The sequence below is a fragment of the Podarcis cretensis genome (assembly GCF_951804945.1).
Source record: "Podarcis cretensis genome assembly, chromosome: 16".
NCBI classification, from domain to species: Eukaryota; Metazoa; Chordata; class Lepidosauria; order Squamata; family Lacertidae; genus Podarcis; species Podarcis cretensis.
Genome location: NC_137186.1, coordinates 16681392 through 16696689, shown reverse-complemented (window position 1 = coordinate 16696689; position 15298 = coordinate 16681392). Strand labels below are relative to the sequence as shown.

Genomic DNA, 15298 nt, shown 5'->3' with positions numbered 1-15298 from the left:
TGCAGGCAGAGTTTCCTCTTCTCTCCCATTTATCTGTGTCCGGATTCACATCTTTAGAGGCCTTAAGCACTTAAAATATTTTGGTGGCCCCATATATATCTAATTCAAAATATAAACAATCATAATATTTTATTTTTTGAAATGAAACAAAACCTGCAGTAAGGTGGAAAATGATGTTTATTTTTGTGTACTTCCACTTTACTTATATTTGAGATTTTTTTATCCTTTTTCTAATTGCAAAATCTTTGAACAGATCCTCAAACTAATCTTATGACACACATCTTTTTGTATGCTTAGTTGAGACAAGGCCCCCAGCCTTCCTTGTTGCAGTTGTTTTGTTGGGACTTTTAATATACTTCCAAGTGAGAAAATGAACACCTAGCTGAGCTATTTGTGACTATCAACGTTAAAATTCCTGCAATGGAAAAATTTCTTCCCTTGATGCCCTAAGCACATGCTTATTTTGCTTAATAGTTAATCCAGCCGTGGCTTTCATCCCAGCCTGCCAGACTCTCCTTCCTCTGGAAGACAGAAGTGGGACTCTTGGGGTCCCTCCTGGCCCCCAGACCCTCAATGAGCCCCAGTTTCAGGCCCCGCCCCTTCTGGCCACTGACCCCCAGCGCTCTTGCTCACCACTGTGGCTCCCCCCTCTGCAGGGACATCAAGCCGGACAACATCCTCATCGACACCAACGGGCACATTCGCCTGGCTGACTTTGGCTCCTGTCTGCGCCTGCATTCAGATGGCATGGTGAGTGTTGGGGGGGGGGGCTGAGAATCGCTAGGCCTGACTCTGACCCTGACCCTCCTGCTTGGGTGCAACCTGTGGTGAATGGTCCTTGAGGTGTGGTGACCCTCAGACCCCCAATCTAGAGGAGCTTCATTTATTTATTTCCCAGCTTTTTCTCCAAGGAGCTCAAGGTGGAGCACACCATTCTCCTCATTTAATCTCCACAACAACATCCCTGTGAGGTAGGTTAGACAGAGATGCAGGGACTGAGGTCAAGGTCACCCCAGTGAGCTTCATGGCTGAGTGAGGGGATTCGAACTGTGGTCTCTCCCAGGTCCTAAGAATTGTCTGGTATAAACCAGGGGGCAGCAAACTTTTTCAGCAGGGGGCCGGTCCACTGTCCCTCAGACCTTGTGGGCGGCTGGACTATATTTTTTTTTGGGGGGGGGGGAATGAACGAATTCCTATGCCCCACAAATAACCCAGAGGTGCATTTTAAATAAAAGGACACATTCTGCTCATGTAAAAACACGCTGATTCCCGGACCGTCTGCAGGCCGGATTGAGAACCCTAACCCTGGGCCTTAGTTTGCCTACCCATGTCCTAGTCCGACCTTCCAACCACTACATCGCACTGCCCATTGGGGAACGATGCAGCTGAGCTGGAGTCCAGATTTTCTCCCTTCTCTGCCCCCAACCCCCAGGTGGAGTCTTCTGTGGCTGTGGGGACCCCCGATTACATCTCTCCAGAGATCCTGCAGGCCATGGAGGACAGGAAAGGGAAATACGGCCCCGAGTGCGACTGGTGGTCCCTTGGGGTCTGCATGTATGAGCTGCTTTTCGGGGAGACCCCATTCTATGCCGAGTCCTTGGTTGAGACCTACGGCAAGATCATGAACCACGAGGTGAGTGGGGCAAAGCAAGGTCAGAATGGGGTTGGGGCAGGTAGCAGAGCAAATGGGAGAGTTGGTGGTGGGCCTGTTTTCCTAATGCCTTCTGTGTGTGATCTTTGGATACGGCTGGGGAGGGAGGAGGAGGGTTGATCCCTCCGTTGGGTGGGCAGGAGGGGCCGCCAAGGTGAAATGCCACTTTGGTTCAGGGGTGCCATCAGGTGGGGGGGACTATAGGGCAGAGACCTGGGGCTTTACTTAACAGCCCCAAACCACAGGTAGGTGGCTTTATGAGGTTTAGAAGGAAGTGAATTTACTTACTTACCTACCTACCACCTTTACCCCTCACCCACTGTGAAGCTCAAAAGTGTGGTGCATGTTGTTCTCCTCCTCCTCATTTAAGCCCCCCCAACAACAACAACAACCCTGTGAGGTAGATTAGGCTGAGAGGCAGTGACTGAGCTCAAGCGCATCCCCCAGTGAGCTTCATGGTGGCAAAAGTAGGAATTTGGGCCCTGGTGTCTCTCCCAGGTCTTAGTCTGACCCTCTAAAGCAGCCTTTCTCAACTTGTGAGTCCACAGATGTTGTTGAACTACAACTCCCCTCACCCCTAGCTAGCAAGGCCAGAGCTCAGGGGTGATGGGAGTTGTAGTCTAACAACATCTGGGGACCCACAGGTTGAGAACCACTGCGACACTCAGACACATGATCTCTTTGTTTTATTTTTACATTTCTATCCCTTATTTCCTTTGAGAAGCTCAAGGCGGTATACTTTGTTCTCCTCTGTCCCATTTAATCCCCACAACAACAACAACAACCTTACAAGGTAGGTTAGGGTTGAGAGGCAGTGACTGGCCCCAAGGGCACACCTAGTGAGCCTCATGGCTGAGTGGAGATTCAAACCAGGGCCTAGGCCAACATTCAAACCACGACACCACATGTTATTGCTGTCTCAAGACCAAAAGACCAGGGATGGAAAATGACTCCCTTACCCCCTGCTTCCCTCCTCTGGCTCAATCTTTGCTTTTGCTCCTGAGGGAACACATTCTTTGGCGCCAGGTGGAAATTCTAAATAGATATTCCTACCCTTTTATTAAGTTAGTACACTGTACTTCCTCCCAAAGGAGCGTAGGGAAGTCAACATCAAAATGTTAAAAGGATACAATTCCGAATAAAACAAAACTCTTAATCTCAGGGTCACAGGTTTGAGTCTCATGTTGGGCAAAAGATTTCTGCATTATAGGGGGTAGGACTAGATGACCCTCATGCCCCCTTCCAACTCTATGATTCTCTGAAAAACCTATTTCAAACATTCAATAACACTGGATAAAGACATAAGAAGGATCAGGACAGTGGCCCACCTAGTTCAGTATGCAAATTTATTTTCAGTTCCCAGCAAACACTACCTCAGGGCATTTTGATATGCCCTCCTTGCCCCCACAAGCGTGGAGGATGCCTGTTACCTGCTGCACCTCCTGATTCCCCCTTGGCATGTCTCACACTCAGGACCACCTGCAGTTTCCGACGGACATCACCGACGTCTCAGAGAGTGCCAAGGACCTCATCCGAGGGCTGTTGTGCCGGCAGGAGCTGCGCCTGGGCCAGAAGGGCATTGAGGATTTCAAGCGCCACCCCTTCTTCAAAGGCATCGACTGGGACAACATCCGCAAAAGCCCCCCACCCTACTTGCCCGAGGTGGCCAGCCCAGCCGATACATCCAACTTTGACGTCGACGACGACATGATCAAGGAGTCGGTATGGGAGGAGCTTGTCTCACTTTCAGGGCTGTTCTAATACTGTGGCACCTTGGGTTAAGAACTTAATTCGTTCCGGAGGTCTGTTCTTAACCTGAAACCGTTCTTAACCTGAGTTACCACTTTAGCTAATGGGGCCTCCCACTGCCGCCACGCAATTTCTCTTCTCATCCTGAAGCAAAGTTATTAACCCGAGGTACTATTTCTGGGTTAGTGGAGTCTGTAACCTGAAGTGTCTGTAACCCGAGGTACCACTGTATAGACATTATACGTGGGGCTGCCTCTGAAGGCGTCTTGGAAACTTCAGCTGGTTCAGAGTTCAACAGCCAGGTTGCTCACCCAGGGAAAGACTGTCTGAGCATATAACACCAATCCTGGCCCAACTGCATTGGTCACCTGTTAGTTTCCGGGCCCAGTTCAACATTGCTGGTTTTTCCTATAAAGTCCTCTGTGGTTTAGGACCCCAATACTTCAAGGACCACCTCTCCACATAGAAACTGACCCAGACCCTGCAGTCATCATCTGAGGCCCTTCTTCATGTGCCCCCTCCACCAGAGGTCCAGAGGGTGGCAACACGAGAACAGGGTCTTTTCAGTGGTGGCTTCTTATTTGTGGAATGCCCTCCCAGGGAGGCTCATCCGACCCCATCATTGCAAATCTTTAGGTGCCAGGCGAAAACATTCCTTTTCAAGCAGGACTTTGGCTGTCAGTGGTCTATAGCCTTTTAAAGTGTGTTGGTTTTAATATTTTCCCTGCGCTTGTTGTTTTGTTTTTGTAAAAACACCTGTGGCGAGAGCAGGCATCTTAATAATAATAATAATAGCAGCAGTGTGCAAGGGTGCATGCTGATCATTTCGCAGCCATAACAGTGCCACCCATTCCCAAGAGGGGAGGTGCAGCAGATTCAGGAAAATCCCAAGGGTTGCAGAAGTATTGATGTGTGTGTCCCTTGAAGTTCCTTCTAACCCTGCGATTTTATCAATTTTTCCCTTCCTTCCTAGGAGACACTTCCGCCTGTATCCCACGCTGCTTTCTCTGGCCACCACCTGCCTTTTGTGGGATTTACCTTCACTTCTGGGAGGTGTGTGGAGTCTCCATTTTATTCTCACACATTTCAGTATGTGCGGTGGGATTTGGGGCCGAGGGTGGTGGGTGGGATCTGACAGGGGAAGTGGCTTGAGGTCCCCCTTTGTAGCTGAGAGAGCATTTGAACCCTGGATTTGACCATCCCCAGCTCAGCCTTCTAACTGCTCCTCCTCAATCTCAGCTCTGGCAGACGTGAAACCTTGTCAATTTGTTTCACTCACCCTCGTTGGTTGTTTGCCCGAGGCTTGCCATGTTCATGCAAATGTATGCAAAACAGACAAGGGCCCTGACCCTGCAACCTCCTCTCGTTGTCCCCTGCAGTCTCCTTTCTGAGAGGCACCCGGCCTCCCCCTCCAGCACTGCCCGCCTAGAGAAGAGAATCCGCCACCTGGAACGGGAGAAAATGGAGCTGGCCCGGAAACTGCAAGGTACTTATTTGCCACATGTCACATCTATCTATCTATCTATCTATCTATCTATCTATCTATCTATCTCTATCTATCTATCTATCTATCTATCTATCTATCTGTTACATTTCTGGGAGTTGTAGTTTGGTAAGGGCGCTGAGAGTCGGTAGGAGACTGCTCATTCCCCTCCCGGAGCCACAATTCCCAGAGGGGTTTAACAACCAATCCCTCACCCCAGTGAACCCTGGGAATTGTAGCTCTGTGAGGGAAATGGTGAGGTTTCCTCACAACTCCCAGCACCCTAAAAAACCACAGCTCCTAGACTTCTTTGGGGAGGGGGGAACCATGGCTGTTTAAAGTGGTACTCATGTGCCTTAAGCATACTGTGCAGTTGGGGGGTCTAAATATCAAGTCTAGTTTGGCCCTGAATAATGCCTTCAAAATAACCGTCGACTGACTCAGGAAGGACCTGTCTCTCACTGACAGTGAACCACAATGGCTCTAAAAGCCAAGATGGGGATCTGGGCTACAACTCCCATCGTGCTTGGCCATTAGCCATGCCGGCTGGGGTTGTTGGGAGCTGGAGTCCTGCCACATCTGGAGGGCCAGAGGTTCCCCATTCCTGCTCTGTGGGTTTCAGAGGCTTGGGGGCAGGCAGTGGGGAGGGACCTATCCTGTTCATGGGCTTCCCTTCGGAGCATCTGGAGTCGGGGCTAGGCAGACCGTGGAGCTCATCTTGTGTTTTTTCGCCCTTATGTCACCCCTGTGCAGATTCTCTGGCAAAATCCCCTTCCAAGACTCTGGCCAAGGACTCTGAGTTCAGGAGCCTCCAGAACGAGATGGCAGCTTTGCAGAAGCAGTTGGCAGGTACCTGGGCACTGGTGGGGCTTTGGGAGACGCAAGGCCTTCTCCTCCTATTCCTCCCTGAGCTCTTAAGGGCACAGGGGGCAGCCTGCCCTGTCTTTAGGCAGAGGGAAATGACCCTCTCAGGTGCATAATTATTATTTTTACTACTACTACTACTATTAATTGCTTAGACCCCACCCATCCAACTGGTTTGCCGCAGCTACTCTGGGCAGCTTCCAACATGATAAAAACACAGCAAAACATCAAACAATAAAAACTTCCCAATACAGGGCTGCCTTCAGATGTCTTCGGGAAGACATTTGCCCCGTTTGGTAGGATCGCAGAATTGTAGCGTTGAATGGGAACCCGGGGGTCATCTAGTCCAACCCCCTGCAGTGCAGGAGCCACAGCTAACAGATCCCTGATGCTCTGGAGGAGATGGGCTTAGAAGGTCACTGGTGCCGGCAGCTGAAAGGGAAGGGGAGGGGGATCTCTAGATTGCATCTGGGGCTCATGTACCTTCCCTTCCAGAGAATCGTTTGGAGAGCGACAAGGTTCAAAGGCAGCAGCTTGACCGGGTGGAATCGAGACAGGTGAAGACCCTGGAGGAACGTGTGAGGATTCTGGAGGAGGAGAAGAATGAAGCACTACAGGTACCGTATCCCACCTGGGCCGACTGCGGGGGACCTGGACCGTCCCATCATAGTGAGATGGTAGTTTCAGCCAAGGAAAAGCATTGTCTGTTCTGCCAAAGAGAGCCCAGGAGCTCCCAGCCATCAGATTCCGCAAGTGGGGGACAGTCACTCCCTCTAATGACCTCAAGTGGGGTGTGAAGCCAAAATGGAGGATAAGGGGAAACTACCAGCATCCTCCGGGGAGCCCCAGTGTATGTTGAGGAGAACCAAACATGTGAAAAAACACTTGGGGACACCCAGAAGAACTTAAAAAGTACTGAGCATTCTTGATGGGATGTCAGAAGAATGGAAAATGGGGAGTGGAGAGTCAAAAGGAAGGAATGGGTGGCCGGCCTGTCGAACAGGAACCAGTCCCCTTAGTGGGCAAGGGTATTCTGCAACATTTTGTTGCAGGTTTCACTTCTTACAAAACGCCCCTCTGTCCTGAATCTTCACCTGAAAAGGTGCAATTTACATTGTTCCCATTTCTGCAGCTGGCAAATCGAGGCTGATTTACATGTTCACTAAAACACGGTCATTTTAATAGGATTTCATGGCAAACGCTTTAGCCGTGGGAGGAGAATGAGGGGATTCTGCATCATAAGCAATAGTTTTTTGGGGGAGATCTTTAAAATGAGTACCAGAAACAGTCCCCCTTTTTTGCGTTACACGAAGCGTGTTCATTTTCGAGCTTCTGAACATTTTGAAGAAACTGGCTGATTATGTTCCAGTAAGCTAGAGACCCAGATTCAGCCCCCTTGTGAAGGGAAGGCTCTCTCTCTCGGAGGCTTGAGCATGTGGGTCCAACTTCTACAGCGCCTTTATTTTATTTATATATTTCCTTTATATAACCCACCTTTTCTGCAAGGAGCTCAGGCTGGTGCCCATGGTTCTTTCCCTCCTCATTTAATCCTCACGACACCCCTGTGAGGTAGATCAGGCTGAGAGGCAGTGACTGGCCTAGAAGGACACCCCCAGTGAGCTTCACAATGGCTGTGTGGAGATTCGAACCCTGGTCACTCCCAGGTCCTGGTCCAACACTCTAACCGCTACACCACCGCTGTCTCTTTTTTTGGGGGGGGCAGGATCTGGCCAAGGCCCAGGAGCAGCTCCAAGCTCAGGCCTGGGAGCTGCAGGAAGAACAGCTGCAGCACAAGGACACCTCTGAGGAGCTGCAGAGTGCTGAGGCCAAGTGCGGGGAACTGCGAGCCCAGCTGCTGAGACACTCCCGGCAGCTGCGGGAGCGGCAGGAGGAGACGGAGGCAGCCTCGCGGAGGGTGGAGGGGCTGCGCAAGGAGCTGGCTCGCTCGGAGAGCGGGCGCAAAGAGGTACCCCCACATTTTATTTCGTCGTTCATTCTTTGCATTTATATTCCTCCTTTCCTCCCCAAGGAGCACCAGGTAGCATACACAATTCTCCCCCTCAGATAATCTCCACCACAACCCTGCGAGGTAGGTTAGGCTGATGGGAGTTGTAGTCCAAAATACCTGGGAGAACACCATTTGTGATTCTTAGATCCTGCATTTATTTTTATTTTGGGGCCTGATTCAGCAGTTAGGCTCTTTTTACGGATAGTTCAGTTGGTTAGAGCATGGTGCTTGCAACGCCAAGGTTGCGAGTTCGATCCCTGTAAGGGAAAGCTGCATATTCCTGCATTGCTGGGGATTGGAATAGATAGGTCTCTCCCAACTCGATGATGTTATTTATTTATTTATTTATTTATTTATTCATTTATTCATTCATTCATTCATTCATTCATTCCCCAGTCACTCTGGGCAGCTCCCAGCAGAAATAATAATAATAATAATAATAATAATAATAATAATAATAATAATAATAATAATGTGATAAAACATCAGACATTAAAAACTTCCCTGAACAAGGCTGCCCAGATAGTTGTTTATTTCCTTGGCATCTGATGGGAGGGCGTTCCACAGGGCGGGTGCCACTACCGAGAAGGCCCTTTGCCTGGTTCCCTGTAACCTCACTATGATTCTTTAGGGCCGTTTCCATAGATGCTAGATGTTCTTAGGACATATATCGCATGGATGCATGAAGGAAACTCTGAAGGAAGCCACTTCCTGGGCCTCTGTAGCCTCAGAAGCTGCTTGGGGATGGGGAGTAGCGCAGTAAAGACCCAAAAAATCTGGGACCCCAGACCTCCTTCCCCCACCACAGTCAGGTAGCATCTACAGTCAAGTGCTTCTTCCCCTTTATAGCTGGAGGCTCGGATTGAGGGTCTCATGAACGAAGTCTCCAAGCAGCGGAAGGGGAGAGAGAGGGCCGAGCAGCAGCTGAGGAGGCTGAAGGAGGAGCAGGAGGAGCTGAGGGTAAATACAGCTTGACAAAGTGGGGGAAGTGGGGAGGGAGATGCCCCACTGTAAAGAGGGTCATCATGCCAGGGGGGCATGGCAAAAGGCAGAGGGATGGGTCCGTTCCTGGCTTGTGCCAGTTTTGCATGTAGGGGCAGAAGAGGCCCAGTATTATCAACACTGACTGGCAGCAGCAGCAGCAGCAACAGCTCTGCAGGGTTTTGGGCAGAGGACATTCCCAGCCCTCTCTGCAAACGCCAGAGGTGGTTGAACTTGAGGCCTTCTGCATGCAAGGCAGATGCTTTGCCCCTGAAATCTGATGGCCCTTTCCACGTCTTTATTCCATCTCATTTTCAGTCTGTCCTGTCTTGTTTCCAGTGCACTGCAAAATCCCTCCACCTCTAAATCACCAAAATTCAAGCTTTGGGAATATGCATTTCAACCTAAAGGGTGCATTTTTGAACACATTCTATGCAACAACAACAAAAAGTGCATTGGCATATGCAATTTGGTACTTTTTTTGAGCCAAGAACTGTGCTGCAAAATTTGGAGAAGTGCAAAAAAACCCCAGAAGGCTACCTGCATATCTTTGCATTCCTCTGGGGAAAGAGGTCCAGGTAGGTTTGCATCTGCCCTCCTCTCCGAATGACTTTGCTGCCCCCTGCAGGTGAAACAGAACGCGTCCTTCTTCCTGGCCTCTGGCTCCAGGAGATCAGGAAGTGTTTCCTATACCACAAAGGAGGAGGTGAAAGGCCTGCGGGAGGCGCTGCAGACCAGGGAAAGGCAGCAGGAGGCCTTCCGAGCTGAGATTGCCCAACTCCAGGAGCAGCTGGAGAAAGCCAAGGCTGAACGGTGAGGAGAGGGAGGGATCCGCTTGGAAGTGGGGTGGCAAAATGAAAATGGAGTGCAATGGGTTGGTCAGAACAAAGGAACAGGAAAACTAGAATGGCATCTATTTTGTTAGACCACAGGCCACAGCAGAATAAAACACCAAAGCATAACCCAATATAAACTGCCCCGCCCTTCCCAGTTCAAAAAACCGGGCTCAGGGCGGCTAACAACAAATTTAAAACAATTGATACAACAAAAAACAGCATAAAATACAGTATAAAACGTGATGCATAAAAGATATACAACTCTATGATTCTGTGTCCCTGAAATAAACAAAGCTTTGCTTTAAAAACAAATAAACATTACTAAGCGGAAGAGAAGATAAAAATCTGACAGGTGGCATCAGTAGATTTTGTCAGGATGCAGTCGTACACTTGTACATTTTTACCACAACGCCATCTTCACCGGCCAAAAAAACATGATCCTGGCGTTTCCATTCTCTGCTAATGGCGCATGGGGAACAGGTTATCTAGTGGTAAATGGGAACTATGGGCTGGGTCCAGGCTAAGCTCTCTTTGCATTTAGTTCCCATGGGAACAAGTGGGGCAGCTTAAGTCAGCCTTCTCGAATCTGGTGCTCTCCAGATATTTTGGACTACCACTTCCATCAACCCCATCTGAATGATGGGAGTGGTAGTCCAAAACAGCGTTGCTGGTTGGGGTGGATGGGAGTTGTAGTCCAAACATTCAGGGGGAGTGTTGGGCTAGGGAAATCTGGATCCAACCCAAAGAGACCACATTTTTAGGTTTGCTCCCCAGCTCTGAGTTTGGAAAAGCAGTGGCATAGCGTGGGTTGTCAGCACCCGGGGCAAGGCAAGTAATTTGCGCCCCCTAACCCATGGATTTGTGCCCCCTAACCCGTGGATTTGCGCCCCGTAACCCTAACCCCCAGATGTTGCGCCCGGTGCGGCCGGCCCCCCCTGCACCCCCCACACTACACCACTGTGGAAAAGTGACTCTCCATCTCTTGTAGTGGTTAAGAGCAGTAGACTCGTAATCTGGGGAATGGGGTTCGATTCCCCGCTCCTCCACCTGCAGCTGCTGGGTGACCTTGGGCCAGTCACACTTCTCTGAAGTCTCTCAGCCTCACTCACCTCACAGAGTGTTTGTTGTGGGAGAGGAAGGGAAAGGAGAATGTTAGCCGCTTTGAGACTCATTTGGGTAGTGATAAAGCAGGATATCAAATCCAAACTCTTCTTCTTTTCTTCTTCTTCTTCTTCTTTTCTTCTCTTCTTCTTCTTCTTCTTCTTCTTCTTCTCTCTCTCTCTCTCTCTCTCTCTCTCTCTCTATCTCTCTGATTGCCTTTCCTTCCTAGTTGGGGAAATCTGGATCCAAAGGACTGGCACAAAGAACCACACAGTTTGCTGCCCAGGGAAGGTGTCAGTGCCCTGCATGTTGGAGACCAGGTATGCATACATTTACCTGTGACTCTTGGCGTTGTGCCCAGGGATGCAGCCTGTAGATTGTGGCTCCTGCAGGCTGCTTCTCCAGAGCCACACACTTCTCAGGTGCGATCCCAAAAAGTCAGGAAGTCCCCAGTCATCGCTTAAAATAACGCTGAAAGCATGAAGTCCTCCAAGTCCTTGTTTCTGTGCTTTTAAATACTTGTCACCTGGAAATGAGATCTCCAAGATACTCAAACACAATGGTCATATAAGCCTCTTTCTTTGTCTCTTTCTTTTTTACTGCAAAGTTCTCTGCAGGCTTATTCCTGCAGAAGTCATCCAGACTGGCAGAGGGAGGAGGGAAGCTTGTCTTCTTCACATCTGTCTTTGCTTTTTCCCCTTTGCTTCAACAGGTGGATTCACTCAGCGCCGACAGCCCCCAACAGGATCAAGAACAGTGCTCTTCAGAGACCCACAAGTTAGCCTTTGCCAACTGGGAGATGCAGATCACGGACATCTTGCGGTGGTGAGTTACCAGCTGTGCACCTTCTCTGTGTAAGGCCTGTCGCACGGAGCAGTGATGAAGAAGACAGGGGTGCACCTGAGCATAAGCAGAGTGGGTGTGTCCCCCCCCCCAGTCTCTGGTGATTCACCACAGCCTGCTCCCAGATTCAATGGGGAAGGCATAGCTTTCAGGCTTGAGCTGCAAGACCTTTGTTTTGGCAAATGTAACCACTGCTTGTCCTCCACAGTAGAGGCAGGGCATAACCAGTAGCCCAGGCATAGGCAAACTCAGCCCTCCAGATGTTTTGGGACTACAACTCCCATCATCCCTGACCACTGGTCCTGTTAGTCAGGGATGATGGGAGTTGTAGTTCCAAAACATTTGGAGGGCCGAGTTGGCCTATGCCTGCAGTAGCCACTGATAGCCATGCCCTCCATGAAGTGGTCTAACCCTCTTTTAAAGCCACCTAATTTGCTGGCTGTCACTGTGTCTTGTGGGAGGGAGTTCCATAGTTTAACTCTGTGCTGCATGAAGAAGGGCTTTTTTCAGTCTTATATAAAAAAAAAAAGACTGAATGAGATAAGTGCTGGAGATGCAAAGAAGTGAAGGGAATGTTGTTTCATATCTGGTGGACCTGTAAAAGGGTAAAAGAGTATTGGGAAATGATCCATAATAAATTGGGGGGGGGGAATGATTGAAAGTACTTTCCCCAAAAAATCAAGAGTCCTTTCTGTTGGGGATAATTCAGACTGAAATTCCCAGGTGTCAAAAAAGGTTATTTATGTATGCTACTACTGCAGCCCGTGTTTTGTTAGCCTAAAAATGGAAAACGAGCGAGGTCCCAACCAAAGAAGAGTGGCAGCTTAAGTTGACAGAATACACAAAGCTTGCAGACTTAACATATAGAATAAGAGAACAATAAGAACATATGTTTAGAGAAGATTGGAAAACATTTATTTGAATATATGGGAAATAATTGGGTACAGCTGAAAACACTGGCAGCATTAAGATAAATTCAACAGTGTAAATAAGCTTTAATGGGTGCAATAATGAAATACTGAATGGTATCGTTTTTGTAAAATTTGCAGGGATTTATGATATGTAAAATGAACCATGCAAAGAGAAGGGAGGTCATTTATAATAATAATAATTTATTATTTGTACCCCGCCCATCTGGCTGGATTTCCCCAGCCACTCTGGGCAGGTTCCACAAAGACCAAAAATACACTAAGATGTCACACATTAAAAACTTCCCTGAACAGGGCTGCCTTAAGATGTCTTCTGAATATCATGTAGTTGTTTATCTCTTTGACATCTGATGGGAGGGCGTTCCACAGGGTGGGCACCACTACCGAGAAGGCCCTCTGCCTGGTTCCCTGTAGCTTTGCTTCTCGCAATGAGGGAACCGCCAGAAGGCCCTCAGCACTGGATCTCAGCGTCTGGGCAGAACGATGGGGGTGGAGACGCTCCTTCAGGTATACTGGGCCGAGGCTGTTTAGGGCTTTAAAGGTCAACACCAGCACTTTGGATTGTGCTCGGAAACATACTGGGAGCCAATGTAGGTCTTTCAAGACTGGTGTTATGTGGTCTCAGCGGCCACCCCCAGTCACCAGTCTAGCTGCCGCATTCTGGATTAGTTGTGGTTTCTGGGTCACCTTCAAAGGTAGCCCTTAAATATGTAAAAATGAGTATTTTAAATTGTAAAACAGAAAATTTAATAAAAATTATAAACAATAATTTTTTTTCATCTGTCTTGAACTCTGTGTGCCTCTTTGCCTGCATCTCAGGGTGAGTGATGAGAAGGAGTCGAGGGGCTACCTCCAGGCCATGGCGACCCACATGATGGAGGAAGTGGAAGCACTGAAGCAGACGGGGGCACAGAGCCCCAAAACTCCGGTAAGAGAGCCTGTCTCAGAGCTGTGGATGCCTTGAGGAAGTGGGGAGGGGGGCTCTTTCCCCCTCTGCATGTCTCCACCTTTGCAACCCACATTCTGGTTGCCCCAGTGAGAAGAAGCCCTTGCCCCCAGAGGCTCAGGATGCCTGGTAGCGACAGGGGGCCTCTTCCCCCTTCCCCCTCTTCTTACCCCACATCCCAAGAGCTGCAACAGTCCCAGGACCTCTGCAGACATTTCCCCCTGCTGCCTCTTGCTCCAGGACACCCTCTGGAAGGCACGGCGGCTGCAGAAAGTGGAGGCGTCTGCCAAGTTGGAGCTGCAGTCGGCCCTGGAAGCTGAGATCCGGGCCAAGGGAGGCGTCCAGGAGGAGCTGGATAAGCTGAAGGTCTCGCACCTGGCGGTTGAGCGGTGAGCAGGCGGCAGTGGTGGCAGCAGCAGGTGGTGCACAGGCAAGAGTAGGGTTGCATCCTGCACCATAAGGTTTCAGGGTTCAAAGCTGTGTCAGGGACCAACAGGATGGGAGGCACCAGCTGGGGAACCCCCAAGGGAGGAGGAAGAGTCAGAGCCAGGGGATTGGTGGTGGGACACCAAGGAGAGGCCAGAGGGAGAAGATTGGGAGCAGGGGCTGGGTGCCAAAGGGGCAACAGGGTTTAGTGAGCAGGAAGAGCCGGTGACAGGGAGCAGCTCAGACTCCGAGGCTGAAGCAGAGGATGGGGGAGTCAAGAGGCTGCTCGAGAATCTGGGGAGTCTCCCTCTCCTACTGCAGCAAGCTCCCCCCTACCCTCTTCTCTGAAAACTCGCAGAGCAGAGGTCAGAGGTGTGCAGATGCAGTTTGAGACTGCTTGGGAAACATCTGGGAGAGGAGGAGCCTTAGGAAGGGTGGACGGCAGGGACATTCAGTCCTGGCGACTGCTCCGTAGGGGAAAGACCTACTGGGAAAATTTGCTGGATTGAATGTCGTTTCCTTGAATAAAGAGTTAACTTCACTGACAGCCTTGCGTCTTTCAAAATGACCCATGTCTGACTCCAGCCCTGACGACCTGAGAGCTTGGCATCTGGTGATGTCCCCAGAAAGTGTCTATGCATTAATTTGCAGAGATGGAGGTTAATTGGGAGAGGAGGAGCCGCAGTGGAAGAGGGCAGACTCCCTCCCCAAGAGTCTGTGCAATAATTTGTGGAGACGGGGGTTAATTGGGATAGGTGCCTTTGACGCAAAGGGAGAGGCCTAGGGAAGCTAGAAATTCTGCAAGATAGAGTTTTGGGGTGCTTTGTGATTCCTCCTCCTACCAGCTGGCAAAGAAAGAGCCCTTGATGGGTCCATGGCACAACCCTCTCTCCTCTAAATGTTATACCTGGAGTGAAGGGAAGCCCCTCTTACTGGAGGCTGAATTTCCCTATATGCCATAAAGTCATATTTATCTTTTCCTCGACCTGTGTCCCAAAGCCAGTTGCAGGAGGCAGAGAAGCAGAACCGGGCTCTGCGCCTGGAGCTGGAGAAGGCCAAGGGAGAGCTGAAAGGACGGTCCCAGGAAGGTGAGCTACAGGCTGGGTTTTGGGTGGGTGACAGCCCCACCACAGCACTCCCAATGGCATATCCCAGTAGTGGGGCAAGAGGTGGGCCTTTGCAGAATGTAGGGGGCCAGTCTCTCCATTGCTCAGGCTATAGTTGTGAGGGTGCTGGACTAAAACCTGGGAGAGATCTGGGTTCAAATCCCCTTGCTCAACCACAAATCTCGCTGGGCGAGCTCACTCACTGCCTCTTAGCTTAACCTACCTCACAGGGTTCTTGTTTGGGGGATTAAAATGATGTCTAGGCCCCCCAAGAGCTTCTAAAGAAGGGGGAAGTTTTCAGAAGGAGGGGACAGGGCGGTGAGCACGCCATGTTTGTATTCAGTCTGTAGGGTTATGTGTCTTGTGTTGTACTGT

The 15298-nt window shown here is 49.9% G+C and overlaps 1 protein-coding gene across 3 annotated transcripts in view; it reads left to right on the top strand.

Moving 5' to 3' along the window:
- CDC42BPG (CDC42 binding protein kinase gamma) overlaps nucleotides 1-15298 on the top strand; it is a 55259-nt gene that overhangs the window by 22471 nt on the left and 17490 nt on the right. For all 3 annotated transcript variants that reach the window (XM_079956354.1, XM_079956355.1, XM_079956353.1), the window contains exons 6-20: nucleotides 657-750; nucleotides 1433-1633; nucleotides 3125-3373; nucleotides 4374-4453; nucleotides 4780-4886; nucleotides 5637-5732; nucleotides 6243-6364; nucleotides 7471-7713; nucleotides 8605-8715; nucleotides 9365-9549; nucleotides 10903-10993; nucleotides 11386-11498; nucleotides 13265-13373; nucleotides 13632-13780; nucleotides 14817-14905. In XM_079956354.1, the coding sequence (XP_079812480.1) occupies nucleotides 657-750; nucleotides 1433-1633; nucleotides 3125-3373; nucleotides 4374-4453; nucleotides 4780-4886; nucleotides 5637-5732; nucleotides 6243-6364; nucleotides 7471-7713; nucleotides 8605-8715; nucleotides 9365-9549; nucleotides 10903-10993; nucleotides 11386-11498; nucleotides 13265-13373; nucleotides 13632-13780; nucleotides 14817-14905 (2039 nt within the window). The remainder of the gene's footprint in view (nucleotides 1-656; nucleotides 751-1432; nucleotides 1634-3124; nucleotides 3374-4373; nucleotides 4454-4779; nucleotides 4887-5636; nucleotides 5733-6242; nucleotides 6365-7470; nucleotides 7714-8604; nucleotides 8716-9364; nucleotides 9550-10902; nucleotides 10994-11385; nucleotides 11499-13264; nucleotides 13374-13631; nucleotides 13781-14816; nucleotides 14906-15298) is intronic.